Source organism: Orbicella franksi, chromosome 11, assembly GCF_964199315.1.
Source record: "Orbicella franksi chromosome 11, jaOrbFran1.1, whole genome shotgun sequence".
NCBI classification, from domain to species: domain Eukaryota; kingdom Metazoa; phylum Cnidaria; class Anthozoa; order Scleractinia; family Merulinidae; genus Orbicella; species Orbicella franksi.
Genome location: NC_138155.1, coordinates 14,984,962 through 15,011,900, shown reverse-complemented (window position 1 = coordinate 15,011,900; position 26,939 = coordinate 14,984,962). Strand labels below are relative to the sequence as shown.

At 38.0% G+C, this 26,939-nt stretch overlaps 4 protein-coding genes across 5 annotated transcripts in view; 2 read left to right on the top strand and 2 right to left on the bottom strand.

Moving 5' to 3' along the window:
* LOC145460671 (uncharacterized) overlaps positions 1-206 on the top strand; it is a 3,482-nt gene extending 3,276 nt beyond the window's left edge. Inside the window, exon 1 of the mRNA XM_081445553.1 lies at positions 1-206. This exon is cut by the window's left edge and continues 3,276 nt beyond it. The gene's annotated coding sequence lies outside the window, so the exon portion shown is untranslated.
* The window catches only part of LOC145460648 (cilia- and flagella-associated protein 337-like), a 45,022-nt gene extending 33,167 nt beyond the window's left edge, over positions 1-11,855 (bottom strand). For both annotated transcript variants that reach the window (XM_081445525.1, XM_081445526.1), the window contains exons 1-8: positions 11,105-11,855; positions 8,646-8,742; positions 7,343-7,558; positions 6,410-6,444; positions 4,371-4,440; positions 3,286-3,339; positions 1,987-2,095; positions 1,224-1,311 (exon numbers count right to left, since the gene is read on the bottom strand). In XM_081445525.1, coding sequence (XP_081301651.1) covers positions 1,224-1,311; positions 1,987-2,095; positions 3,286-3,339; positions 4,371-4,440; positions 6,410-6,444; positions 7,343-7,558; positions 8,646-8,742; positions 11,105-11,184 — 749 coding nt within the window. In that variant the 5' untranslated portion in view covers positions 11,185-11,855. The remainder of the gene's footprint in view (positions 1-1,223; positions 1,312-1,986; positions 2,096-3,285; positions 3,340-4,370; positions 4,441-6,409; positions 6,445-7,342; positions 7,559-8,645; positions 8,743-11,104) is intronic.
* Positions 11,856-16,819: 4,964 nt separating this feature from the next.
* Positions 16,820-19,350, bottom strand: LOC145460677 (ubiquinol-cytochrome-c reductase complex assembly factor 6-like). Its single transcript, XM_081445563.1, has 3 exons — positions 19,174-19,350; positions 18,814-19,040; positions 16,820-17,202 (listed from the first exon to the last, which is right to left on the bottom strand). Exons 2-3 carry the CDS (start codon positions 18,919-18,921, stop codon positions 17,119-17,121), a joined length of 192 nt encoding a protein of 63 aa, XP_081301689.1. The 5' UTR covers positions 18,922-19,040; positions 19,174-19,350; the 3' UTR covers positions 16,820-17,118.
* Positions 19,351-19,479: 129 nt separating this feature from the next.
* On the top strand, positions 19,480-26,920 carry LOC145460667 (G/T mismatch-specific thymine DNA glycosylase-like). The gene is made up of 7 exons (XM_081445551.1): positions 19,480-19,566; positions 21,191-21,392; positions 21,865-21,934; positions 23,056-23,188; positions 23,593-23,675; positions 24,501-24,574; positions 24,684-26,920. The coding sequence occupies exons 1-7, from the start codon at positions 19,526-19,528 to the stop codon at positions 24,825-24,827; spliced, it is 747 nt and encodes a 248-aa protein (XP_081301677.1). The 5' UTR covers positions 19,480-19,525; the 3' UTR covers positions 24,828-26,920.
* Positions 26,921-26,939: the final 19 nt, after the last annotated feature.

The window sequence follows — 26,939 nt, the reverse complement described above, 5'->3', positions numbered from 1 at the left end:
TTATTTTGAACAGTTGCACCTTGTGGCTGTATCTGGTAATACTTGATGTTCTCTCCTGTTATTGTTCATTGACTTCACTCCAAGGGTTGTTAAAGAAAAGGGATGCAGTGCCCTGTAGTAGGTATGTGAAAGGGCTACCTTTTTCCTAAAAGAAGCATACAAAAGGAGAGCCTGCCCATTTTAAACTTTGTAGAGTACCCCTAGCCCCCCCCCCCCCCAAACCAGGCAATTAGGTGACATCTCTGCCTTTCATTATTAGCTAGCTCTATCAATTTTAACCACTTTCAGAGTTGCTAACTCCACTATCTTTATCTTTTGTTAGGATAAGATATACCATCCAGATAAAGAAGAGCTAACTGGTGGAAGAATGAAAGTAGAATGACCGACTAAGGAGAAAAAGAAACCTAAGTCCATAACCATAAGGAAGGACTGAAATAATCTTTTTACTCGCTATTATATCAAAGTCATGTAATGTTATAAGGTTTTTAAGAAATCCTTAAAGGATCAAAACATGAAGCATTCAAAGGATAATATAGTTACCCATTTGTAGCACTTTTTACTTACTAGACCAAGTAAAACAAAATAGTGAAATAAACTTATGTCAAAGTTTAAAAGTAGATATTTGTGGTCCAAAAGTGTCTGTTTATAAAGGCTCAAAGCAAATCTTCATTGCAAGCAAGAAAAACAAAGCAAGTATGGTTACCCCCTTTTCGCACTTGATTAAGCTGCTGCAATGAGCAATCTGGCAGGCAGTTGCTAAAAAAAAATAATGGATATCAGTGTGCTATTTGGATCACCCTGATTATACCATTGATTTTCTGACTAGAAGCTATTGATTCCAAAACTTGCTTTTTCCTACCCAGATGATATTTAATCTTAAATGATATCCCAAATTTTTCATGTTTCTGGTACCGAAACTTGTTCACAACATTCATGATGAAGAGATGACCACATCTGCCAAAAAAAGAGTGGCCAAATATTTTTAAAAATTCTTGGAGCGGAATGACAGCACTTGCTACTGAAATGAAGCAAACCTTGTGAATACAAGCCACTTTTGTTTTTATTAATTTAGTGAAGATTGGGAAAATTTTACATGGTACACTTTTAGTTCGAAAAGTAGAGAACTTTTTATCCCTGTTTCCATAGAGGTTAGAGATTTACATAGTAGAGATTATCAGAGCAGCTTTTCATGTGTTGCTGTATAATTAAAGTACAGGACATACCAATAATCCATACATAGAGGGGTGTGTTGAAGACCTTGTATCCTAAACTGGCAGTTAAACTCTGATTTGGAACTCAAGTCATATATAGCTGAAAAGAAAATCAAAACTGAACAAATAATATAATATAATTGTAAGTAGAACAGAAAGCTTGTTAAAAAATTCCAACAAGGGAGAGGATAACCAGTAACCCATTCACTTAAAGCCCAGAGGAGATGAATTTGGAACTACTGAACATGATTCTAGTGTGTAAGCTGGAGGGAAATTCGAGCCCAGGACTGGATCTGGATTACAGTCTGGAGGGGGGTGGGGGGTACTCCAATAATAAGCTCTATGGGTATGTGTCACATAGAAATAGGAAGAGAAATCATACAGTTTTGATCTAGAATGGGGTATAATTTACCAGAAAAGTGGCCAGTGACAGTCACGCAGCAAGTACAAAAGGACAAAAATTTGGCCTGGGAGTTGACAAATCAAGAACAAGGGACATCCCAGAACATCCTTGAAGACTGACCAGAACTCTTTTTTGCTCATTTCTTGATTTAATTACATATAATTATTTTTCTCATAATTACCTTTACATGTAGTTAATAATTTTTTAATGTGCCAGAATGTTCTGGGATGTTCCAGGATGTTCAGGACTTCATTGACAGCTCAAATAATTGGGAACTCATGGCAGAATTGTAAAAGAATGAAGGTTTAAATAAGTTATTTATTAAAATATAACCAGCAATATGATCATGTACCACATATACATCTACTTTACCTATTTCTTTACTAGTTAGAGCAAGTGCCAGTTTGTAGATATTTTGCATTGGTACAAAGTCTGTCACCCAGAGATCCCTTTGTTTAACTTCCTCTTGATCTGTTTGGACCTAGAACAACACATACACTGTAGTTAGGATTGCAACCATTATTTAAGTTTGAATTAAATGCAAGCCTAGAATCTTTTAAAATAATGTGACCCCTCAAGGAACTTACACTGTAGATGCTTAAGATGATTAAGCATGCTGATGATACACTTCTACTAAGCAGTTAGATTGTTCGCTCTCGATTTCTATGCGTGATAGTTGACTTGGGCTGCGCCCTCACCAACTATCACGCATGTAAAATCAAGAGCAAATAATCTAATTGTTTTAGTATAAATCTACTTGTTGTTCAAAACTTTATCTAAATCCTCTTCACAGACACTTCAAAGATGCCAAGAAGGGGCTGTCATTTTATTAACAAGGGCACAATGCCACACTACTCACTATCTACATGTATCTCAGAATAGATAGTGAGTAGTGTAGCCAATCAGAGAACGGCATTTGTGATAGATCGCTACTAGATTTATACTAAATGAAAATATTTTAGCCCCCTTAAGACATGTAAAGCAAACTAGTTAAGAGCTGCAAATTAGAGCAATGACAGATTGTACATTAGTATTTTTCCAGTAAATAGCCATACATGTAGCTGAAAAAGTGAAGCCTTGGAGCCAACTGGCTCATAGATGCCTGAGCTTATCCCGGTTTCTGAAGCATGAAGCAGCTAGGAGTATTTCTACTCCCCCTGGATGGGAGGCTAGTCCACTGCAGGTCACTCCCCCACAATTTGTTAGGTTTCCCCAACAATTCGCCTGTACCCATCTATACTCCTGGGTGGAGAGAGGCACTGTGAGAGTTAAGTGTCTTGCCCAAGAACACAACATAGTCTCCCTGGCCAGGGCTCAAACCCAGACCACTTGATCCAAAGATGAGCGCACTAACCATGAGGCTCCCACGCCCCACAAAGAAGGGAATGGCAATCGCAACGAACAAAATTTTGCAAGGAAAGTAAGGACAGGGATGGGGGGAGGGGGTTCAAACCAAAAAAAACTCATCGGGAGGGGTATGGACATTTTCTGGAACAACACAATTAATTTTGCTGGTACTGTGAGAGCAAGACTTCTAATGCCCAACAACACATTATACAACGACCTCAGCATGTGAATTTCCAACCCACACATACCAGAAACCAATAATGATACAATTGTATTTTATTTATCTGGAAGAACATTAAATTCTGAATCTTAATGTTTCCCTACCTGTACTGTTCTTATTGGTTTCATGTTTGATGACCAAAGAGAGATTATCCCTTCCTACAAAATTGAAATAAAACAATGACAAAAGATCTTAGATCAGTACAGTACATGCAAATTGAAGTAACGACAGCATTAAATATTAGCCAGGTAATTATAAGTTGTAGTGGCAACTGGCTAAGTGGTAGTCATCATGGGAGTTGTGCATGCTGGTGGTAGACTGGAAGAATGGCAGTGTTATTGCTAGTGGTTGTGGCCAGTGGTGATAATGGTAATGCCATCTGGAGGTTACAAGTCGACTGATCATTGAGCTGGTAGTGTTAGCAGTATACAGTACATGTATAAATATAGAGGTGGACTACTAATTGCAGATTTATTGACCAGTATATGTAGGATAGCAATGATTCAGTGCACTGCACATAGTGTTTGTGGTAGTGGTAGATTTGAGTTATTAGTAATACAGTTTTGATACCTTCAGCACTAGTGGCAGCCAAAATGGCAATGGCAGTTGTAGACTGATAGTGGTTAGGGTTGTCATGGGGTTAACATATTAAAATTATATTACCAGTACCAAAACCTCCCACTATCAACAAAACCACAACAGTGTTACCTCAAATGGAAGTGATACTACTAGAGGTAGTGGTACACTGTAAGTCTAGCCCTGGTAGTGATAGTGTTACAAAATAATGTAGTATCAGTGGGAGTCATTTATACTGTGGTGGTAGTGGAAGTGCTAGTGTTAGTACAGTGTCAGTGGCATTCAAATATACAGGTAGAGGTGGTGGTGATAGTGGTGGTGGTGGCATTGATAGTGGTAGTGGTAGTGTTAGGGATAGTGGTAGTGTCGGTGTTAGTGCGAGTCATAATGGTAGTGGCAGCTGTAGTAGTAGCACTAATGGCAGACTGGTAGTGGTAGTTTGTAATACAATACGAATTCCCCTTTAGTTAGAACTTCTGTGGGTAGACAGTAATATAGCTGCAGACTACAATGTAGCAGTGATAGTAATTAGCATATTTCATTTCAGAACAAGCAGTGAAGAGTGAAGTGATACTGGAAGTTACATATATATTATAAGCTGCTAACTAGTTACCTTACTAACTGCAATGTATCTTGATGGATTCATCAAAGGAGATATTCTAACAATGGCCTCTTTATGGGGGCTGAAATTTTAACACAGTCAAGAATTCCCCTTAACTTGGTCAACTTTTCAAATTTGTAACACATTAATATGTAAATTAGGTACATCTAATCTATAGAAATGACAGTGCAGCTCTCTGGGTGTATAATTATGTATTTGCTACATGTAAATGTAAATGTTAATGTATACACTTGTACATTATTGGGAAACAAGTGCTCGAGATACAGTATATGTTCAATTAGTATAGGTAATCAAATGATTTCGAGTGCAAATTTGGAATAAATAAGCACAAGTAAATATTTCTAAGACTACAAAAAATTGCACAAGCCTGTAGGGCGAGTGCAATTTGTAGTCTTTGAAAAATTTACGAGTGCTTATTTGTTCCAAATTGCATGAGAAAAATCATTCGATTACTTGTTAATAATATACAAGTGACAATTTCTGTCATGCTTCAGTATTTTACATGACAAATGAAGGGTCAAGCTACTTCAACTTTATTGGATGAAAATTTGACATGTGAATTCAAGCGCAAAAATTCATTCACTCTCTCCAAGTCATGTATAAAAACTGAGCGCTTTCTTTTAACTGTGAAAAGCAGTCTTTTTTCACAGTTGAATTGAAGAACTTGACCCAAAAGAAAAAGAAAACCTCCTTGCGGTTTTGCTGCCTCGTCTCACTTTTGTCCGCCATTTTGTTTGTCCTAGCTCAATTTTGTCGGAGCTGTCAATTATTTTTAATTTCACCGTTTTGCACACAATTTCGCCGTTTTGCACTCAATTTCACTTTTTTGTACTGGTGAAATTGCACTGATCACTGATTTGGGATTAAATGACATGTTCTCAGCCAATCCGACTGCAGAAATTGTTGCTTGTATATTATTAACACAATTATAGAATGCACAGACCTTTGAGTCATGTGAGAGGGAAGAGCAAGTCAACAAGCAAAACTTGAGCCTGCCCACAGGCTATATAGTTTTTTCAGTTAACGAGCATGCGATTATATGTTACCTAATATTTGTGCTTCCGGGTTAGAATACTGTATGTAAGAGATTATGTACCTATAAAAAGTTACAAATTAGCTTGCAGTAAAAGTGAAAATGTTTGGCATGAAATTTGAAGGCAAATGCTTGCCAATGTTTTATTTCTATTAACTTGTGCGTCGATAGAATCCGGACGGGTGCTGTCACGCACCAATTCGACCAATCATAGTTTATAGACTGAGAAACCTCTACTTGCTACATGTAATCATATTTAATTTATTTATTTTATTTATTATTTTGTTTTAATATTAAACCAAGGAAATCAGAATGAAACATAATCCACAGGAAAATAAGTTGGACTTTGTCAAACTATGCTATATCTGTTGTTCATATAAAAGTGTTGATTTCAGTTAAAAGTTAAAGATTTGAGTCTAAAAAAGTTAGATTTGAGTTAAAAGTCAGCTAATGAAATAATTCACTTAGAGTGAAGGTGTCAAACACACTGCACCTCAAAATCTTTGATTATAACTTCTTAATTAAGTCTAATAGACTCATTATTGTATGGTACAGTTTTATCTGGTGAATATTTACAACTGGAAATTTACAGTGACCTTTAGAAACTTATATACCTAATACAATCATGTATACTAAAAAATGTATTGGTTTACTATATAATTACTGTATATACGCTCCATGGAAATAAATGTTTCAGTTTTATTTCATGTCAAAATGAATTCAAGCAAGTTTAATTTGTAGTTTGGTTAAGGATTACATGTATGATGAGAAATCTAGAACAAAGGAAAATAAAAATCAGACTGTCTAGTTTTAATTCATTATGATCTGAAAATGTGATTATTAAATCCTGATTGTATTTAGCGTGGTAGGAGTTTGGAGGTGGGTGTGGAGGGGGAAGGGAGGGGATGAAAGTGCCAGGCAAAATAAGGTAGACGTCTATCAAATGTCATAAGTATAAAATTACAAAGTTCATGGTGGATGCTAGCTATTAGCCTACCATGCAATATTTCTAAGCTCTCGCCACTGAGGAACCTTCAGTAGAAACAATAAAAAAATTGATATAAATTATAATTGATATAGTATACGAAAAAGTAACATTCAGTTGTGGCAGCATTAAGAGGAAGCCTGGATGCACACACAAAAGGGACAGGGGGAACCTTTATATTTTACTCTCAGTGCGAACTAATGAGTACTTCATGTTCATCCTGTAATCTGTTTATATTTTAAAAGCTTGATTTGAAAAAATAAATGCAGAGTGCTGTTCATCTTGGTGTATTTGGTGGATCAGAGGACAAGAATGGAGAATTAGGGCAGTGGATGGGGGAGCAGGAGTAAAATTATATGGGAGGAAGAAAGAGAGAAAAGGCAGGGATAGGAGAGAGAAGAGGAAAATGAAAAGCAGAGTGGGTGAGAGTGGGTGAGAAAGAAGAAAAAAGAGGAGATAAATTGAGGAGGTGGAGGTGGAGGAGAAGAAAGGATTATACTGGAGAAGGGAGGAGTAATAGTGGAGGAAAAGGGAGAATTAGAGATCAGGACTTGGATTGGAGGCCAGTGGAGAAGGAGGGTCAGGGGTGAGAATCAGAGTGGAGAAGGAGGAAGAAGGACTAGAGAGGAGAAAAAGATCAGAAGACAACAGAAGAATAGAGATGGGCATTTATTGGAAGCAAGGGGGGCTTACACTGTACAACGGCACTCCAGGCCTTTGGCTATGTAAGAGCCCAATCCCTAATAAGCAGCCCTTTTCCAATAAGCCTCTTGAACTACATTGACTCTTGAACTACATTGTGCCATGATTATGATATTCTTAAATACATGTGCATGTAGTTCCCCAAACCTGTTATGGGATCACACAAGAGCCCAAGAGCTTTCTTGGCAATTTGGACCTGACAGTTATCAAAGTTACACGGCACTAACATGTCTGTACCCTTACCTGAGTGGTTTTCATTCGGTCATCCTTCTCATAGTATTCTAGCAACATATGAGAACAGAATTTGTCCCAGTCAACATAACCCTCTTTACCCACATCAACTCTGTTAAACAAATCTTCATATTCTTCTCTTGATCCTTTGTTCAGTACAATGGAGAGAATTTCACAGAACTGGTCAACATCCAGGCTCAGCTCACGTTCATGACCAGACTGATTAATCTGAAGAGAAGCAAAAAAAAAAAAAGAAAAACTGTCCAATTCAAGTTTTAATACTATCAGACATTACCATTACCATAATTTAACTCTAATTAGACAAGTCAACACTACAAAACAGTTTTGATCTGGACTATTCAAGAAAAGAGAAAAGAAAAAGGACGCTACAAGTTTACACTTAAAGGGCCAATATCTAAAATGTCAGTATCAAAAGTTCTCTTTCTTAATATTATTGTGAAAGGCCTCCAAATCTACTGCCTGAACTTTAAAATGAAACATTTCTTTAATAAAATCAAAATTAATATTTTAGTTGATTACAAAAAGAAGCAAAAATAAACTATGAAGTTTGGAAGTTGCATCTTCACTCCATATTATATATCATTTTCTTTTCTCAACAAGAGTAAAGATGACTTCAAAACATAGTTTAGTTTTGCTTCTTTTTGCAATCAACTCTATTTCCAAATGTTTTCTTATCTTTCTGTCTCTCATTACATATTAATTATTTCTTAGGGAAAAAGTTTTGCTTCAGAACTTCCATGTACATTAAACCAGAGGCTAGTTGGCATTTATAGACATACAACCATATTAATATTGTGAAGAATACACAATGTACATGTATATGTAGATATTAATGTTATGAGCCAAGTTTGAGGTCCGTAATAAGTCATATGGACCAAGTTTCCCCTGTCAATTTAAGACCCATGTGCAAAGTGTATAGGGCCATAAATCAAAGGGGGAAAGAAAAGGATGTGCAATTAGTACAGATGGACAATATGATGTTACTAAGACATTTGTCGCCTATTTTCATTGCGTTTTGAATGGGTTCAGGAATTCATTTCACGTTATGTAAAAGCTTCAAATTTTAGTAGGCCCTACACTAGAATTGCAATATAAAACAGCCTGCTAAATTGACCAATCACAGCATGTCTAAAGACTACAAAATGCAAATCAAAATAGGTAGTACATGTATCCTTAAATTGTGACCTGCTTGTAAATTCAGAATGATATTACTACTTGTAAATTTAAAAAGCGTTATGATTACTTAATTCTTGAGCTGCCACATTATAATGTAAGTAGAACCATTTGTAGATACCATAAATGCATCCTGGACAGCCTTCAAGTCATGCATTGTAAGCCTGGTAACCAGCTTCAAACCACCATTGTAGTTTGTCATCTTTGGATCAACTTTCCTGAATTAATACAGATAAGAAACATATCATGTAAGAGATGTAAAAAACTTTGAATCAGAAACTAAGAAGGGTTAATGCCACAGCCACATGTCTGCCATTGACCCTTGGGGGTGAGGGGGGGGGGGAGGGGGGACTCCCATATACAGTACCGGTCAAATGTAAGTTGACAGTCACTCGAAACTCGAACGACTTGACTCAATCCTCAATCCTCAAAACTCGGAATCTTCGAGTATCGAGTCTCGAGTTGAGTCGTTCGAGTTTCGAGTGGAGTCGTTTGAGTTTTGTGTTGAGTCGTTTGAGTTTTGAGTCGAGGAGACAAAGAATTTATCACTCACGTTTAATTTTTCCAAATAAATGTACATGTCAACCTTGCTGGTTTACTTTTGGAGACAGAGAAATTTTCGAGTCGCGCCTCAAGAGGCGGTAAGTGACTCTACATATGTAAATCAGTTGGCTTATTTAAATCAATTGTTTTGTCCCTCGGTTGAACCTCTTTGGATTTGAACTTAATTATTGTTCATTTCAGAATAACGACAGAGTAACAGTTCTGAACACGACGCTGAGATTTGTTTAAATCAGCTGTACGAAGGGCTTGATAGGATGGGGTGCTTGTCATTACAAGAGAGTTCAGAGAGTTTAGAGTGTTCAGCCTCAAAAGGTCCACAGCCAGAGCTTTTGACATTAATTTTGTGGTACCTTCAAGAGAACTGAGCAAAAAAAAATTCAGTGTCAGTTAATGGGTAGTTTTTGAATTGTTACCTCTTAGGGGTGAAAAAATTTCAAACCATGCCCCCAAAACAGTATCTTGGTACCTCTCAGGAGATCTTTTCAAAATTTCTGCCAAGCACCCATGTCCTTTTCATTTGGGAGTCCCAGTCCCCCTGGGTTATTACTCAGGTTTGGACACAATTCTTTATAATCCTTTCCAACATTACATTGGTTTCACACCCTCAATATGAACAGTTGATTCATGTATTATCAAGTTACAACAAACAGGCAGAGTTGCTTGAAGTGCAGCTGAGAGCAAGTTGGTAACTCCTTGTGGCTCCACCTTGAATGTTCTCTAAATGTCCCAGGTGTATCAAATGTCCATGATGTACATGCACAACATGCAGCTACAGGGGGTATTATTATTAAATAATGTCACATGTAGTAGCAGCTTCTAGCCCGCGTCCTTTCCATCCATTTATAAAGACTGAGTTAAGTTTTCAAATAAACTTTCTGTCTTCATTAAGGTAAAATATTGTTTGGATCAATGTGACCTCATATATTTCTCCCAGGGTTCAATGGTATCATATGTAAATCATGCCATGTTAACTCAATATAGTATTTAAATTTTCCCTGACTCAGAATAAAATTCCCTGACTTTTTATTCCCTGACCTTGAAGAAATTTTTTTTCGGTCAGTGTAAAACGCAGACTGCAGACCAGGGGGTAAAATACAGACTGCAGATTTACATGAAGTGTGTTACCAATTCTATTGTCAATAGCTACCTGTAACTGTAAACAGGCTACAGTGTAAAATGCAGACTGCAGACTGAGACCAGGGATAAACTGCAGACTAGGGATAAAATGCAGACTGCAGACTTTCCTGAACTGTGTTACCATTTCTATTATTGATACATGTAGCTACCGACTAACCATAAACAGGCTAAGCTGAGTGTCTCAGGCTAACCTAAGTGATATTCAGGCTAACCAAAGCACAGACTCCAATTTACCTGTGACCTGTTAGTTTACGGTTAGTGCTTCATATTGGAAACAACACAATATACACTGAAAAAGTCTGCAGCCTGCAGTCTGCATTTTACCCTTGGTCTGCAGTCTGCAGTCTGTGTTTCAGACTGACCCATTTTTTTTCCCTGACGATTTTCTGACCTTAAGCCTGTGACAACCCTGCTGTAGAAATTTACCACCTTGACTCTATTAAGAAATTGCCTTGATAATGCAAGGAGACATCCGTTTGAAGTTTCAAAATAATTATTTACACCTTAGATCTTCATGACTTGAACTACTTTTAAAGACAATTTGCAGTAGAAGTACGGAGAAAAAAACGAGCCTTCATTAATAATAGAAACTTAAATCAAAATCTGAACTAAGCTTACAAGTGACGGACTGATCGAAATACGGCAAGCTTAGCTCAAGGTTAATAACAACGAATTAGAATCCCATCGACTGAGTTTCTGACGATGGTCTAAAACATATTCAGCACATAAAGCATTCTATAAACCTCGGGAATTATGCAACGAGAGATTGTTGAAAACCTTTGAGGGAAAAACTGATGTCAGATAGCTGGCTAGTCGATAGAGCGCTTTTTAGGTACAAATTATTACTCAGCTGTATTACTGCTAAACTTATGGGCAAACCTTTCATTGTTTCCTTCCTGAGCCTGCTCGGTATTTGTCAAAGCAACAGATGAAGCTTCTCCTTTCGGTGATTTAGACATTTCACAGATTCAAAGGCAATAAACATTGGTGATCTTTCGTATTATCGTCCCAGCCGCCATTTTATATCAACATGAAACCATAGCAATCAAAACTAGTGCCAATCTTACTCCGTAATGCAACAACTTCGTTCCCAGGGACTTTATCAGTTCGAAAGTAAAGTCCAGCATTTCTACTACGGAATAAAATTGAGTGTTATTAGGGTTAGAAACAGAGGGATTAGGAGGGAGTAGCTTGTTCGCCAATCCAAGTAGGGCCTGATCCATGATAAGGATAGCCTGCGCGCGATGGGGGCTCGTGGTAGACGGACGTGTCACGAAAAGGTAACAGGTCGTTTCGCCACACGGGTCGCCCCAACTCAAAGTATCTATAATATTTAGACTACGCAAATGTTTAATAAAAAGGTTTAAAAGGCATTTCATATACGTACTCTACAGGTAAATCATCGATAAAGTCACGATGTAGAATGTGCCATAACGCATGCTAAGTAAAGAAATGTTTATTACAAAGCTTCGTTTCGCGGTTGCACCTATTGGCCAAGCTTTGATGCCCCTTACAACAGGAAGCAGGGGGTTCCTTTTTAAAATTTTTTTGACAGAGGATAAAATGCAGACTGCAGACCAAAGACCTTTTATGTATATATCGTGTTTTTTTTTTTTTTCCCCTTTATCGAGTGCTAAACGTAAACAGCGTTATCCGGGCTAATAGCTGGTTTTCACATGACGTCAGTAAAATTCGAACTACAAAACTATTGATCTTCCTGAGATTTTACTTAAATGATATATAGCAGCTGAAAACTAACATTCATACAAATTTTCGCTCCGAATGGGTTATTGGTTTTGTGATACACTACGCTTGAATTTCTAAGCTTTTGCGTAACGCGGCATTTACATGACGGCCTAGAGAGCTGTCATGATGGTTAAAAAAGTGATTTATTTCGGGGAACTTGGCTATCTGAGCAGTTCATGTCTTAGAAAAAGTATTATTTTAATGTTTTAGAGTTCCTCGAGGGATAAATTCACGCTTTTGTAGCAAAACTCAGTGACAGATGTTTCTATTGGTTTCCGGCCGCCATGTTGGTGCCCTTACTGGGCACCAACATGGCGTCTCGATACAAATCACTATAAATTTGGGTAAAAAATTTCTCCGCATATCTCGCATAAGAAAAATTGCTGTGACCAGAATTTTGGCGAGAGTCTTTGCATATTTACCTTCTTTCATTTCTCAGATTCTGGACTTTATCTGTGAACCGATTTTAATTTTTATTTTGATCTATTTTGAATTGCGTGACACTGAAAACCAGCAATTGCAGTGAAAGTCTGCACTCCGCTTAGCCTAAATCTGATAACTCCTGTTAGCCTGTCTGCCCTTGACAGTCATGGCTCTATTTCCATCATCTCACTACTATACAGCTCTGCTCAGATGTTATTTCGGGCTGAAACAACAAAGTTGTCCAAAATTTGCCTCATATACATGTTGGATTATTTTAATAAGTAAGAACATGGGTAGCTCCGCTTTTAGGCTTGGCTAAAGCGGAATATTGTTTTTCTTTTTTTCAACCAAATGTTCTAAGATAGCTTTCTCCGGTTTGTTGGAAACAACATAATATATTCAGGGTGACTGACCGCGTCAAGCAATTGTTTATTCGTCTCCAACAGAGGATTTAAGGCAAAATTTATGAGAAACACAGGCCAAGGCAATTTCCCCAGAGATATTTTTGGATATCGTAGTAGCTGGGTGTTATACTTAACCCGTGGAAAGTATTTTTAAGGCATTTAAAATTGTAGCCCCTAGAAAAATATAGCAATAATTCTGTGCAATAATTAGCTTGCAACTAGCCTGTAATTGTGGTCAGGCTCCGGCTGGAAGGTTCTGACCCCGGTTGGAAGGGGAAGAAGAACTGGCTGAGAGTGAAATGGTCGAGGCGGGAATGAGGGTGGAGGTTGGGGCGTACCCCTCTTTTCCCTTTCCCCTTCTCTCTCTTCTATTCGTTTTCTTCGTGCTTTCTTTTCGCCCCATCCTCGATTAGAGAACCTGTTCACAGGCTAGTTTGCAACACACTGCCAAATTTTGCGTGTCTGTTCTGTCTCGTTCGGGCTCAAAACTAACTTCGAGTCATTTTAGTTTTCGATTAGTCACACTATAAAGACGTGAGCTGAATATAAAAATCATTGAAAGATTCTCAAGTAGCTGCTGCTGTACGGAGCGTAATGCGATCAAATATTCAGAAAATTTAGCATAACCGGAAGTCGATTTTGAGCACAATCGGCTACTTCGTTTTGCGCAAATTTCTTCCAAAAAAAAACTGTATTAGTGGAAACTAACTAAGGTCCATTTGATTTATAGCTAGGACCAATCTATTGACAAAAAAATTAACAAATCAATTTTTCGACTTGTGTCGTTGTTTGGTCAATATTTATAGACAGTCGATGTATTTGTTTCTTTCAGTTTAAGTGGCATGCCTGTGAACTAGCTAGGTGTGGATAAGCGCATTGACCACTATAAACAATGACATTTGAAGCACGAAAGCACGTTAAAAATTAAAGTTCAGTTGCTTGTGGGGTCGTTCAAGAACATGCTAAAATTAAAATTAAATTGATTTCAAGCCAGCTCAAAATAGTTTCCAGCAGTTAGCTTTTGATGGGTCATTATAACCACTCTTTAACATGCTACAATCATGGCATCAAAAAACTGCCCAATTATCAGTGAACACCTTGTTATCATTTTCGTGACGCAATAGGTTGCCATAGCAACAGTACGACCTGCTAAAAACACCCTTGATTATGATTACAGCTTTAGGTGCTTATAATTCAAAAACGGCACGGTGGAATTTTTTTACATTATCAAGTTTTGTTAAGCATGATAAGACGCAACTTTTGGCAGAGCCACCTTAAATTTTCAAAAGTTTGTTCTGAGCATGGTCTTATTACTGTTTACGGTGCTCTCCTCTGTTACCTCCAGTGGATAGTCTTCTGGCTTCAAGGAGGCGCGATGGCTTGATATTTAGTGAGCTCGTCTCCGGATCGAGCGGTCTGGGCGATTCAAGCTCTGGCCAGGGCCATTGTGTTGTGTTCTTGCATGGGCAAGATTGACAGTGCCTCTCTCTACCCAGGTCTTAAACTGGGTACCGGCGAATGTCATTGGTGGCTAGCCCTGCGATTGACTATCATCTCATCCAGGGGGGAGTAGAAATACTCCTAGTCGCTTCATGCAATAGAAACCGCGGGATAAGCTCCGGCCTGATGGACCACTTGGCTCGTATAGAGACTTTAACTTTTACCTAATGTTATCAAGATCTTCATAGTACGAAAACTGGAACTGGTTGTATTGTTTTTCAACGCTCCATCAGCTGAGAATTTTAAAAAGTTATTAATTACTTCAAAGACCAGTATAGTGTTTTTGTGACAGATGTCTATTATCCATGGTGCAAAATGGGGGCGAATTGATTCAGTAAAATATCTGAGAAAGGAAGTTTACCATTTTGTTGTCTTTGATAAGTGAATAATTTGAGCATGAAACGCTCGGGCCGTAAATCGAAGGGGGGAAAACGATCCGTAACTTACAGAACGGAACGAGAAGAAGAGGTTAGCAAGATACTTATTATATCTCTACTGTGTGTCTGAGGGGTTCGGGAACGATTTCTATTAACGCAGAACGAAATATTTTGGCAACAAAAACAGCTTTAAATTTTAGCGGCCCGTGCACTTCACCTCCACCCAATTTTTCTATAGCTACTCCTAGAAAAAATTGGGTGGAAGTGATGTATACGGCCCGTTTCCCAAAACCCTTACTCTATTTATGACCAAACTCTGTGACTTTCCTTACCCTAGTTAAGACCTGACCAAAACTTTGATTCCCTATTTATGACCTGACGCTTAAATCAATACCCTGGCCTGTTTCGGACCTGCCTTACAATTAGTTACCAAGTTCAGGCCAATGTTAAAGGCATTGCCAAGGGCTTTTATTAAAGGTGTAATCGATAACAATGAAAAAATAGCTTCCTGTAAAAAAAACACACCTAATTCAAGACTAGAGTGCAAAAACCTGATACCTTATTTGAGACCAAAATGGCCAAAACCAATACCCTATTTATTACCAATTTGAAAACGGCTGAAAAACCATACCCTTCGGGGCCACACCTACCTATATAACCTATATAAGGATGTGCCCTCACCCCGGGGGATGTTGTCTAAGTGTCAGTCTTCAATAGCTCTGTTGCGAGCGTATCCATTCAAGCTGCTTTACTGTTCTTCATGTTCTTCATTACCACCTATATTTCCCGTCTGGTGATACACTCACTGCTGACATCTATTTCGTTTTGCTACTGATCATTAACAACTGCAGGGTCTCCCAGGTTCAAGACATAATCAGTGTTATTGCCACCAAACTTTGATATCCTGTTCTGTTTTTAACGGGTTTCCACTTTGTTCTTTTCCAATCAAAATTGTAGGAGAAGTTTCCACCCTATATTCTTAAGCAAATACATGCAGGCAATTTCAGGTATACACTCTCAGCTGAATGCACATGCCTAATGGCTTTTGTATCCCCTAGCACCTTTATTTTCTAGACCTCTAGTTAACAAATAGATTCCATTTTGTTGGGCATCTGCTCAGTAATAGATCACAAATTCCGTCAAAATGTGGTATGAACAAAACAAAAATGGCGCATGAGTAGATAGCCGAATGTGTCACTGACGTTCTTACCACATTTTGACGTCTTCCGTGATTTATTACTGAACAGACGCACAGCAACACGGAATCTACTTGTTTTATACAATAAAGAATCAAAAATAATGTTAAAGGCATTATCTATGCGTCTGTCCTCCAAGAGACCAATCCAAATGAGAGAATAATTTGACTTATTGCTGCGGAGCGAGCGTAGCGAGCGAGCAGCAACATAATCAGGATTTAAGAAGAATGTATAGAAGGGGGTACGAATTCTCAAATTCATCACTTTTTACCAGAGTTCATTGCATTTAACCAGAGTGTACTGCGCCACTTTTTATCAGAGTGCCGCGTTGCGCCACGAACAACACGAGGATGTCTACGGCTCGACCGAGCCGTCACCCTTTTCGCGCGGATTCCAGTGAGAAAGATTAGTGGTTATGTTTTGCTTTGATTTGCCTGTAAAACGATGTGAAGGAGATTGTGCCCGGCTTTCACAACTCTTGCTTTTGTTCTTAATGCAGTATGTGAAAGTTTGTAAATCTGGACGATTAATTGTGACATCTTAATTTTAAACTTAGTACTGTATGTCATTTCTTAGCAGTCTCACCTCCTTGGCCGAATTCTTAAATGAAGAGAAATCGTCGTTACTAAAGCTTGTAGAATATTAAAACAAACGAAACCCGTAGAACACGCTGCTGTCCTATATGCTGCAATCTATTCCTTTTCATCCAAACATGAATTTAAACTAAAGCTTTATCATCTTCGCACATCGTGATGGACGCGTACTCGACACATCTGGCAACATACATGAGACATTTAATGCGTATCAGTACAGAATCACTGTGTAAAATATGTCACTCCCAACAGAATGTACCGCAGCATTATTATCTTTTAGATACCCTAGTAATATTGCATAAAGTACACTGTTTAGTACCCAACAAAAGGTAGAAGCACTCAGATCTGTCAGCAGAATTTCCAATTCTGTCTTTTATTAATCAACAGGACACATGAAACCAAATACAATGTACTGAAATTAATTCTATCACTCTTAGAATTCACTTCCAGCAGCTAAATGTACATAATAGAGAATCTTTTAAAAGGTAGCAATTTAAGTTCTCCCTTGACCTGGCACAGAAAGTGCACGTAGAATTAAGATTTTATTTTGAAAATTCATAGAAGAGAATCATGATAGTCAGCTATTGGTGTCACATGGAACCAACTCAAAATACCATGGCAGTGTGGGTGACAAGATATTACCATTGATATCTATTAGTCCTTCTTTATTGAAATATATTTCCTCCAGCCTGTTTGTTCTGGTAAGTCTTTAGGATTAGGCGGAACGTCTGGAATTTCCTGATTAGGAAGAATTATTGAAAGTCATTACAGTTTGGTTAGATAACTACTTTTCCATGTAGTATTCTATAGCCAGAATCAATTTGCACCACATTTGCTAGTATACCGTAAACTTCCAAAAGTAACAACTCCCCCCAAAAGTAACATCAAAAAATTGTGGCCGCTAAAAAATCCTGAAAGGAGTGACCCCCTGTGAAAGTACCAAGCCTCCAAAAGTAGCGAGCCCACTCCAACCCCTCCGCTGCCTTGTTAAGAAAAATGAAACCAAGGTTCGTAGTAAATATATATTTTTCAAATCAATAGTCTAGTGAAAGCTGGACAAATTGAGGTTTTGTCTTTGGTTTGGTTTTGGTTTTGTTTTTGATTTAAGGCAATCTACAACAAGGGAAGGTATTGCTTATATCACGAAGAATTGTGAAATGCCAATTATTGCTTTACCGGTAAATGTTGTGCTGGGTTGAAACAGAACCCATGGAATTTTCTACAAGTAACAGGAATGTACTATAGGAAACTTTGATTCAAATTAGCATCATTTTCGACTGAAGCATATTAGAACTCACCCAGCATACCCACATATAATTTGTTACAGCAGACTACTAAATGTAGCAGAACGTCATGAAGTAGACACAGTTTACGGTATGTGACAAGCTTTCCTTGCCAACCACTGACAACACGATCTAGACATGAAGTGCCCACCCATATGGCAGCAACATAAATTCAAATTGGCATGAAGAATTGTAATTCATGTTTGAAGAACTGTTTTTTTACGAATTTCCCCTTTTTTTGCTTTGTTTTTTTGTTTTTATTTTGTAAGAAAACAGCTCATTTGTACCAAATTTATTGCTTCCCAAAAGTAATGACCCCTTGAAAGTAACTACCCTCTGAAAGTAACCAGCCCTAAAAGCTGCTAATTCCGAAAGTAAGGATGGTTGTTCCTTTTGGATGTTTACAGTAACCAAACAAAGACTTTGGGTATGCAAGTCAATTCTACATCAGTGTCGCATTGAGAGTCCTCCAGCTCCCACCCCTCAAGAACTAACATGTCATACAGTGAAACACAGATCCTTAGGGTCACCTCCATAATATGTATCTAGAATCTAGAATCCAAATAATCTCTAACTCAATAACACAGACATCATCAGATGGACACTCCCAGCTCATGCCCTTCCATGCTCATGGTAAATAGGTTTTACTGTTTTTCCAAAACACAACTTTCATAACATTAGCTTGACAAGCTTTCAAGATATTAAAGATGATTGCACTTTCATACACAACTATGAAAATAAGGCCTGCAACATGACCAGCTCCCAGTTGGCTTGACTGCTCAGTTGGGTGTACGAATACATGTAATCTCAAACCCAGACCCTCCACAGCCAAGCAGAAGGGTTATTCACTTTTCAGGATCAAAAAGAGTGAGATCTGGGTAAAAGATTAGGTAAACGACTGCACCAGTATCGCAGAGGTCAGTATCTCCTCCACAGAGGCTACTTGGGAAAAGGGGAAGTCTCTGTGGAGGAGGGAGGTATGTATTCAAATCCTGATTTTATTTGAAGTTTTAATTTCACAACTGCCCAAAAACAAGACAAGCAATAAAAAACACATAAATCTTACAAGACTTGGTTTGTAGTACAAGTGAACTGCCTGACTTCCTGCCAATCCTGTAGCTAGGCTTGCTGCGAAGAATGTCAAATATCTAGACCATGATACTCCAGCGGGCATGGTGTGTAATGAAACAGTTCCAAATGTTTATTTTTGTGCTGTTACGTTTTCCTTGTCTTGTTGTTCTTGTGTCCTTCGTTGCAGTTGTCTTTCTGACTCCTTTCTAACATAAACGTCATCTGTTAAATTAAATAGACAGAGAACAACTATCATACCCAGACAAAAATACCGGAGCATTTAACGATAAAGGAATAAGCAAGGCTAAGCTCGATTAGGCTTGCATAATGATAAAGTTTGCTAAAAAAAACTTACAGAAAGTCTCTCTTCCTATGCGAACTTTTATCATAAAGAGTTCAATGCCGGCTCCAATGAAGAAAAACAATGGCAAGAACCTATATACACCAAGGCGTCGTTTAATCCCCGCTAGTTTTTCTAGCAACATCACATTCCAAAAGCAAAACTCTTGGTAATATTTCAGGAGCATTCGTCCGCCATGTTGAATTGGTAACCGCTGGCTTTAATACTGCAGACGCAAAAATTTACAACCTTTTCCCCAGGGCCTTCTCCTCGATGATATTTTGAAAAGTGGAGAAGGCCCTGGGGACGAGGTTGCATAAAGGTAAACACTCCAGCCGACTAGGAATCCTCAATCGTATAATACAGAATGCAGAATCAAGAAGAATCGCTTCGTTACAGTCCATACTTGTAAGTAGAATGTAAATGTATGTAGATATATTTTATTATATTCACTCCAGGGGCAGCTTATTGGTCGATGTATGGATCAGATAGATACATTTATACCTAATATCACTCATGAACGATCATGACTAAACTATGAAGATGTGTACGACACTGGCTGGTTCAAGAAAACTAACAAATCATTTTTAGTCGTCAAGTTTCTTTGTATGTGCCTTTATGCTAGGAATATTTTTCATCTTAGACATCAAAGCCTTCTTCGAGCTAAAATTCTCATATTAAACAGCCTACTGAATAGGTAACCGCTGAAACCTCACGTGCTCTTGTTATTCATATTTACAAAGTAGCTGAATAGCAGCAACTTACCCCATACTAATATTATTTATTTTCCACTTCTTCAAATCACGTTAAAAACATCAATCCATTAAGTCAAAATAACGAAGATCACAAAGAAACGACCTTGAACGTAACTTGACTTGTTGTACATGTAATTATGCGAAACATTTTGAAAATAACAGATGTAATATGCTAGCTGAACCAATATAATCTGATATGAACCTAATATAAAAATGGAAAAATATCAGTTTGCTTTGCAACATATTTTAAACAACATTTATCCCCAATTTTAAGATAGATCAGCTATCTGAAAAATTGGAACTCTGAAAGACAATAGTGAGAAGAGAGAAAGTATCAAGGTTTCTTATTTACAATTCAAAGCAAAACCATACATAAACAGCGCTAGCTTTACAGAAAACAGTACTGTCAGAAGTAAGCATATAGACAGTCACCAGACTTTCAACACAGGCAAGGAAAGTTGTGTGAGTGCTGAAGGCACAAGCCTCTAAAGGGCTCTGGGGGAATATCTCCCCACACTCCTGAAAAAAAAAAAAAAAAAAAAAAAAAAAGGGGGTGGGGTGAGGGGGGGGGGGGGGTCCTGAAGCACCCCCAGAAAATTTTGAACATCTCAAGAACACGTCTAGCTATGTGACCTTCTGTGGGAATTGTATTCGACTATACCTCAAAATGGATGTGTTTGTGGCTTCCTCTTATAGGTCCCCTCCTTGGTGACACAATTGAAGCTCCTCTTTTTAATTTTAAATACGGCAATGCCCAGACCTTGTTTATCATATTAATACTTTTGTGGCCGAAGAGCTTGTGCTTGTTGTGCCATACTATGTGAGGATGGGAATTACAACATTATGCAGGTCATGTATGGTTATTTATCGGTGATAATTTATATATAATACTTTAACATAGTCAATAATTGTATAAAATATTTATTTAATGATATGGGGAGCAAGAAGCATTTGGCTTTTGTAAGCATTTTGGCTTTTTCATGGCATTAGTGGTTAGTGCTTCAAGCAGTTCGGGTATCCAGGCATTTCTCAGTACACAATTATTTAATTATTACTGCTATTATTGGCCCTTCAGGGTCCATCTCACCACTAAGGGCAGTCAGTTTTATTGGTTGCTGCCGGCTTCGGCCCAGTGTTAGCAATGGTCAGGGGTCTTCTCTGTCGCTCAGAGTTTGGGTATTTTAATCAATAGATTATAGGTTAACCATTAGGCAAAAAACTTTTACCTTGCTTCAAAAATATTTATTATTTATTTCTAATTGATTATTGATGTGTAGCATAAAGAAATCACAAGTGGAGCAGAGTGATCAGGAAGCTGGAGGTAGTAGTGATGCCATCAATTTAGAAAAGCAAAATCAGCCAGGAAAATCTCCTAAGAAACCAAGGCGAGCAATAAAAAGGTTTGGAGAAATGTCTGAGGAAGATGTACTGAAAATGAAACTACCTGAACATCTGGATTACAATTTGGATATTTTATTTGTAAGAAAATTACAACTTTGAAAATTTATATTATTTATCTTGTCATTTTCAATGTTATTTGTAGCGTCTGAATCTAGGACTGATCACACCAGGTGGGAGTTTGCTTGGTCCACGGTATATCCTACATGTAAAGAAATACATTTCATCAGGATTTTAATTTAGTTTCATGCAGCTAAATGTAATTTAGGCAAGAAGGTTATATAATCTCTAGATTAAAATTTCCAGGCCCCAGTTGTTCAAACGGTGGACAATACTACCCACCGGATAAATGGCTATCCATCGAATAGCCTACATGTAGTTCATTTTACCAACACTTATCCACTGGATAGTGATTTCTCCGGTGGATTGTGTTATCCAGCCTTTGAACAACTGGCCTGAGGATGTTTGGTTTGAAGAGTAAAACACCTTGTTGCCTTTAACTTTATGATAAGTGTAGCAGTCAAATTTTGCAGTTTGGTATTTTTGTATATAGGTAGGAATAAATCCAGGATTGATGGCAGCTTATAAGGGACATCACTATGCTGGAGCAAATAATCATTTCTGTGGGTAATTTTCTTTCTTGCTTTATTATTAAATTTAACAATTTCTTTTGAGGTTAATTGCCAGAGATAATTACAGTAAGTTGTAACTCACGTATAAACTTCTCCATTCCCAGACATCTTGAATGAAATCTTAGCAGAATCGTGAACATTAATGTCAACAAAAACAATAAATTTATTTTGCATTAGAAACAATGAACTTTCACAACTGACACTCAAGAAAAACCTCTTTTGGCAGTCTAATTGAAATCTGCAGCTACTTTGTGAAAGTTTAACTAACTGTTTAGCTTCATACACATTTATGACAAAATTTATTTACTGTGGCATAATTATATAGATGGCCATGTTTTACATGATATTATAAAGTGAACATCCATTGTCTTTGAAGTCACTGCCTAATTCAAGCAGTTGATTGGCAAGTAGGGTATTAACTACAGTCGAACCTGTTCTAATGGCCACAATGGTAACGGCCACTAAAACGCGTCCTAATCGCTAAAACAACCTCTCGACAATGAGCAGTCAATTAACAACCGACGAACAGTGTATACAAAACCCAATTTTTTATTGTAAAAGGTCACGAACCTTGTCTCTGTTTCTATTTAGTTTTTGTTCTATTAAAATATTTTGCTTGTGTTATATTCTTATATGCCACAATAAGCATTTTTTAAAAGACAAAAATGTTGCATCCCCCGAAAAATGACAGGTGTTATTAATAACAACCTACCTCCCCATAACGGCCACCTGGCTATAACGATCACTTCCCTCTGTCACCAAGGTGGCCGTTGTGGAGAGGTTTGACTGTATTACAAAGATCTATCAATAGACCAGGGAAATTTGTCTTCTTATTGTTAAACACAACGATTTCGCCTATATTGTTTGTCTGATCTTAAAAAGTCCGTGTTGCCGCATCCGTCCGTGAGATCTGGAGCTGAAAGTAAAACGTTTTAATTATATTTTTAATTTCGTTTGCATTTGCTGTTTACTATTCTAGCTTAAAAGATCATAAATAAAAATGTAAATAAAAGTATATAAACTAGCTTGCTACAAGTATAACAACAAACAATCAGTTCTGGAAGCAAAATTGAAAACGCAAAATATGCTGCCTATAAATGTTTGTTTTACAGGGCGCTGCCTTTATGAATCAGGCTTAGTGCCAGAGAAACTGACCCATCTAGACGATGTAAGATGTCCATCTTATGGAATAGGATTAACAAACATGGTTGAACGGACAACAAGAGGAAGTGCAGACCTTTCCAGGTGAAACACCAAAAATGAACCCAAATAGCAAACGTTACCCGAGATTAATTAAGCAACACGGCATGCAAATCTTGAACAAACTAAATGAGGAAGGGGTGTAAGGCAAGATTTGTGACTTCCTGATTGGCCATAATGTGACCCGTGGATTAAAACGCGTTGCAGTCGACTTCTGTGGTGATCGATGGGTACTCCGTAAAACGCGTAAATTCGAGAATCGTGAAAACGACATTTGAATCTTGACAAGACCCCTTTAACCCCACCTCAGCTTCCCCTTTCCATCAAAAAGTGACAAAAGCACGCTGGCAACAGGGTGCGTTGCACTCAATTGCCAGAAGAACTCTGAAAGTTATGAACAATCCATTACGCAATACGCCCTGAATAACGTTTTTTCTGTCATTTTATAGACAGGAAATGAGAGATGGCAAGGACGAACTTATACGAAAAGTGGAGCAGTACAAGCCATTGATAGTTTGTTTCAATGGAAAAGGTTTGTATTACACAAAAGATGTTGAAGCGCCAAGTACACATAATTTAGAACAAACAAACAGACAAGATATTCCTCTTGTGGGATAGCATTTTTGATTGTGTCTGGCCATTTAAACATCAAATTTAACTTAACACACGGGTAGTATTTGAAACAATCATGATGTAGAAACAAAAAAGCCATTGAAAAAAAGGCAACTACTTTGGTTTTGGTGAAAAAAAATGTTAAAATAATAATAATAATAATAATAATAATAATAATAATAATAATGATAATAATAATAATAATAAAAACAGGTCTGCCATTTCGGGTCTTGGTTATCTGCAGGTTACCATTTTGAAACTTACATTGCCACGAAATCGACATAACGTAAAATGGCGACACACTGGAAAAATTCCAGCATGTTCATATTTGTAGCATGATCGTGCAAATTCGCAATTATCCGTGTTTTCGTCATGATATCCTGCGATATCACGCCACTGACCTGATATGTCCACGTAGATACGGGTAAATACGGTAAATACCTAATCATACTTTTTTGGCAGGCTGACGTTTTGGTACGTTTCGGCGTTATCTGATCAGTATGTTAAGTCTGCATACGAGCCAAGCTGAAGTTTATCCCGGTTTCTGTAGCATGGAGCGACTAGGAGTACTTCTACTCCCCCCTGGATGGGATGCTAGTCCATCGCAGAGTTATCGCTCAGCATGGGTGGAGAGAGCCATTGTCACGGCTCCGGAGACGAGCGCATTAACCACGAGGCCACCTCGCCTCCCACATTTCTTACTTATTGGGTAGAAGTAATGTACTGAAATGCTTGTTTTCAACAGTAATCTACGAGTTGTTCTCTGGATCCAAGTGTACAGTTGGTCGTCAAAAAGATCCTATACCTGGAACTAACACGGTAAATATGACTCTAGATATAATGCTGTTCGAGGCTTGTTTCTTAGAACAACAGCTGTCAAGGTCACCACAAGGCACAGAATATTTAAAACATAATTTTTGATCTGCAGGTTGTTTATGTGATGCCTTCCACATCCGGCAGAACACAAACATATCCTCGCGCGACTGACAAGATTCCCTTCTTCGTGGAGTTAAAAACTCTTCGAGAAGAAGTAAAGAGAAAGAATGCGGATACGTGTATTGGCAAACAATGAAAAATCGGAACCAAAAAAATACAATTACAGTTGGACCCCGCTAATTCGAACTCAAACCCTTTTCCCATGGATTGGTCCCGTGGTTTTGTTGTTTTTTTTTATTTTTGGTCGTTTAGTATCGGCTATTTTAGAACCCACGCTGTTTGGATCTTTTTTTTCTTTTTACCCTTAGAATTTAAAATAGCGGGGATCAACTGTATCACGTTCAAGTCAGATAAACGAAGCGGCTAGTCCACGTTTATTTAATAAAATTTAATATTATTTCAATGATGAAAGAGTCATGGCTAAAAAATATGAAATAATGTTTTTATTGTTACGAAGTACTCAACTAGATATCTCTAGGCGCAGCAGATATAAATTCATGATGTGAGGTTTACCAGTACAGCTCAACCGGTACTTGCCTTGTATACTCCTGTCTACCTTGCGTATTCGTATTTATTTTAGACCACCATATCATTTATGAAGCAGAATCGTCTGATATACATAGCTTGACCCGTATTTTATGTACTATTTGTATAATATATTTATTTTGACCAACGTATGATATATAACTTTGCCAGCCCATGGCATGTATGATGTTAGCGGATAGGAAACGGGAAAAACAGCGATAATTGATGTAGAATCAGAATCCATTGTTATTACGTACTATGTGTTGTCCTCTCTGAGGAAGCTTAATAAAAACAGTGATGACGTGACGGCTACCGATGCTAGTGTGTTGGTTGGTAAATTAATTGGTTACCACAGGTATCCCAAACCTGTTAGCGTCGTTATGTTACGTTATTATATGACTAGCTCCGTGAGCGGGCAAAGTGAACAAATCCTGCGCTGTGATTGGCTACCGAGCTGGCAAGATGGCGCTATCTTGCCCGATCGCCGGGACTACCCGCTGTGTCCCGCAAGAAAAATTACCGCGAGAGCCACGTAAATCCTTTATTGACCAAGCTTGTTCGGTCAAGATGGCTGGGTATTGGCACCGTCTTTTTTTGCGTGTTTATGGACCGAGACGGAGTCGAGGTCCATAAACATACAAAAACAGAACTTGGCCACTTGACTGAGCAGGCTTGGTCAATAACAAATATATATTAATTACGGAATAACGTAAAAATAAGGTCTGTATGGGAATGTAATGAACGTATTCATCAGCGATAAACACCGCTTGAAAGCGTTGCATATCTAGTGTATGTCGCGTAACACAGCAAATGATCAATAGACACGTAAGAAAGTAACTGGAGTAATATTAGAGGATGCTCTGATAAATGTTACAAAACAAAAATGATTTCCTACTGTTAAAAACTTAAATCAATTCAAAGAGTATTGGAACTACAGACTAGTCAGTTTGAGACTATAGCTCATTACTTACCGCGACAGAACCATAAGAAAGAACGGCACATGGCCCAGCACGGGAAACCCACAATGCAAAAAGAGCCAATCAGAAGAGCTTGCGATTTCAAGACAAAACCCAACGGCCGCAAAAACGATGACTCACTCGTCGATTCTCATTTAAAACGGCCTAAAACATTGACGTGCTCTGAAGACATCAAATCCTCTTTATACTAAAAAGGAAAGTAGTAATATGAAGATACCATTTCGGCCAGTGGGAGCGTCTTTTTTTAACGGAGCTCAGTCACTGTATTTTGAGTTATTTTGGCCACATACAAAATTACCTTTAAATGGTAAGAAACCTGAAAATAACAGTTTATTAAGATAGAAAAACACCAAAGGGATAATGATAAACCATAAAGGAACAAGGATGGCTAAGGATGGAGAAGATTGACACGGATTGCAAACGACGAATTTGAAAAATTGAGGCTAAACTTTTCAATATGCGTAAACCGTGTTTGGACAGCGCGGGAAACAGCGAGGACGTCACGTGACCAAACGGGTTGGTGAGGAGGACAAGCGAACGTCACGTGAGTGAATAGTAAGGTGGCTGTTATATTGCAGCCTTTGTGGCTTTTAAGTTTACTACAACAACGTGAGCTATCGTTCACATCCTCAAGACCAAAAGGAAATATTTGCAACAGAAACGAAAACTGCGACGCTCCCTATTGATAATAACACGCCATACTCAGTGAGTTTAAGCGAACATTTGGAGAAATATAGATATCGAGA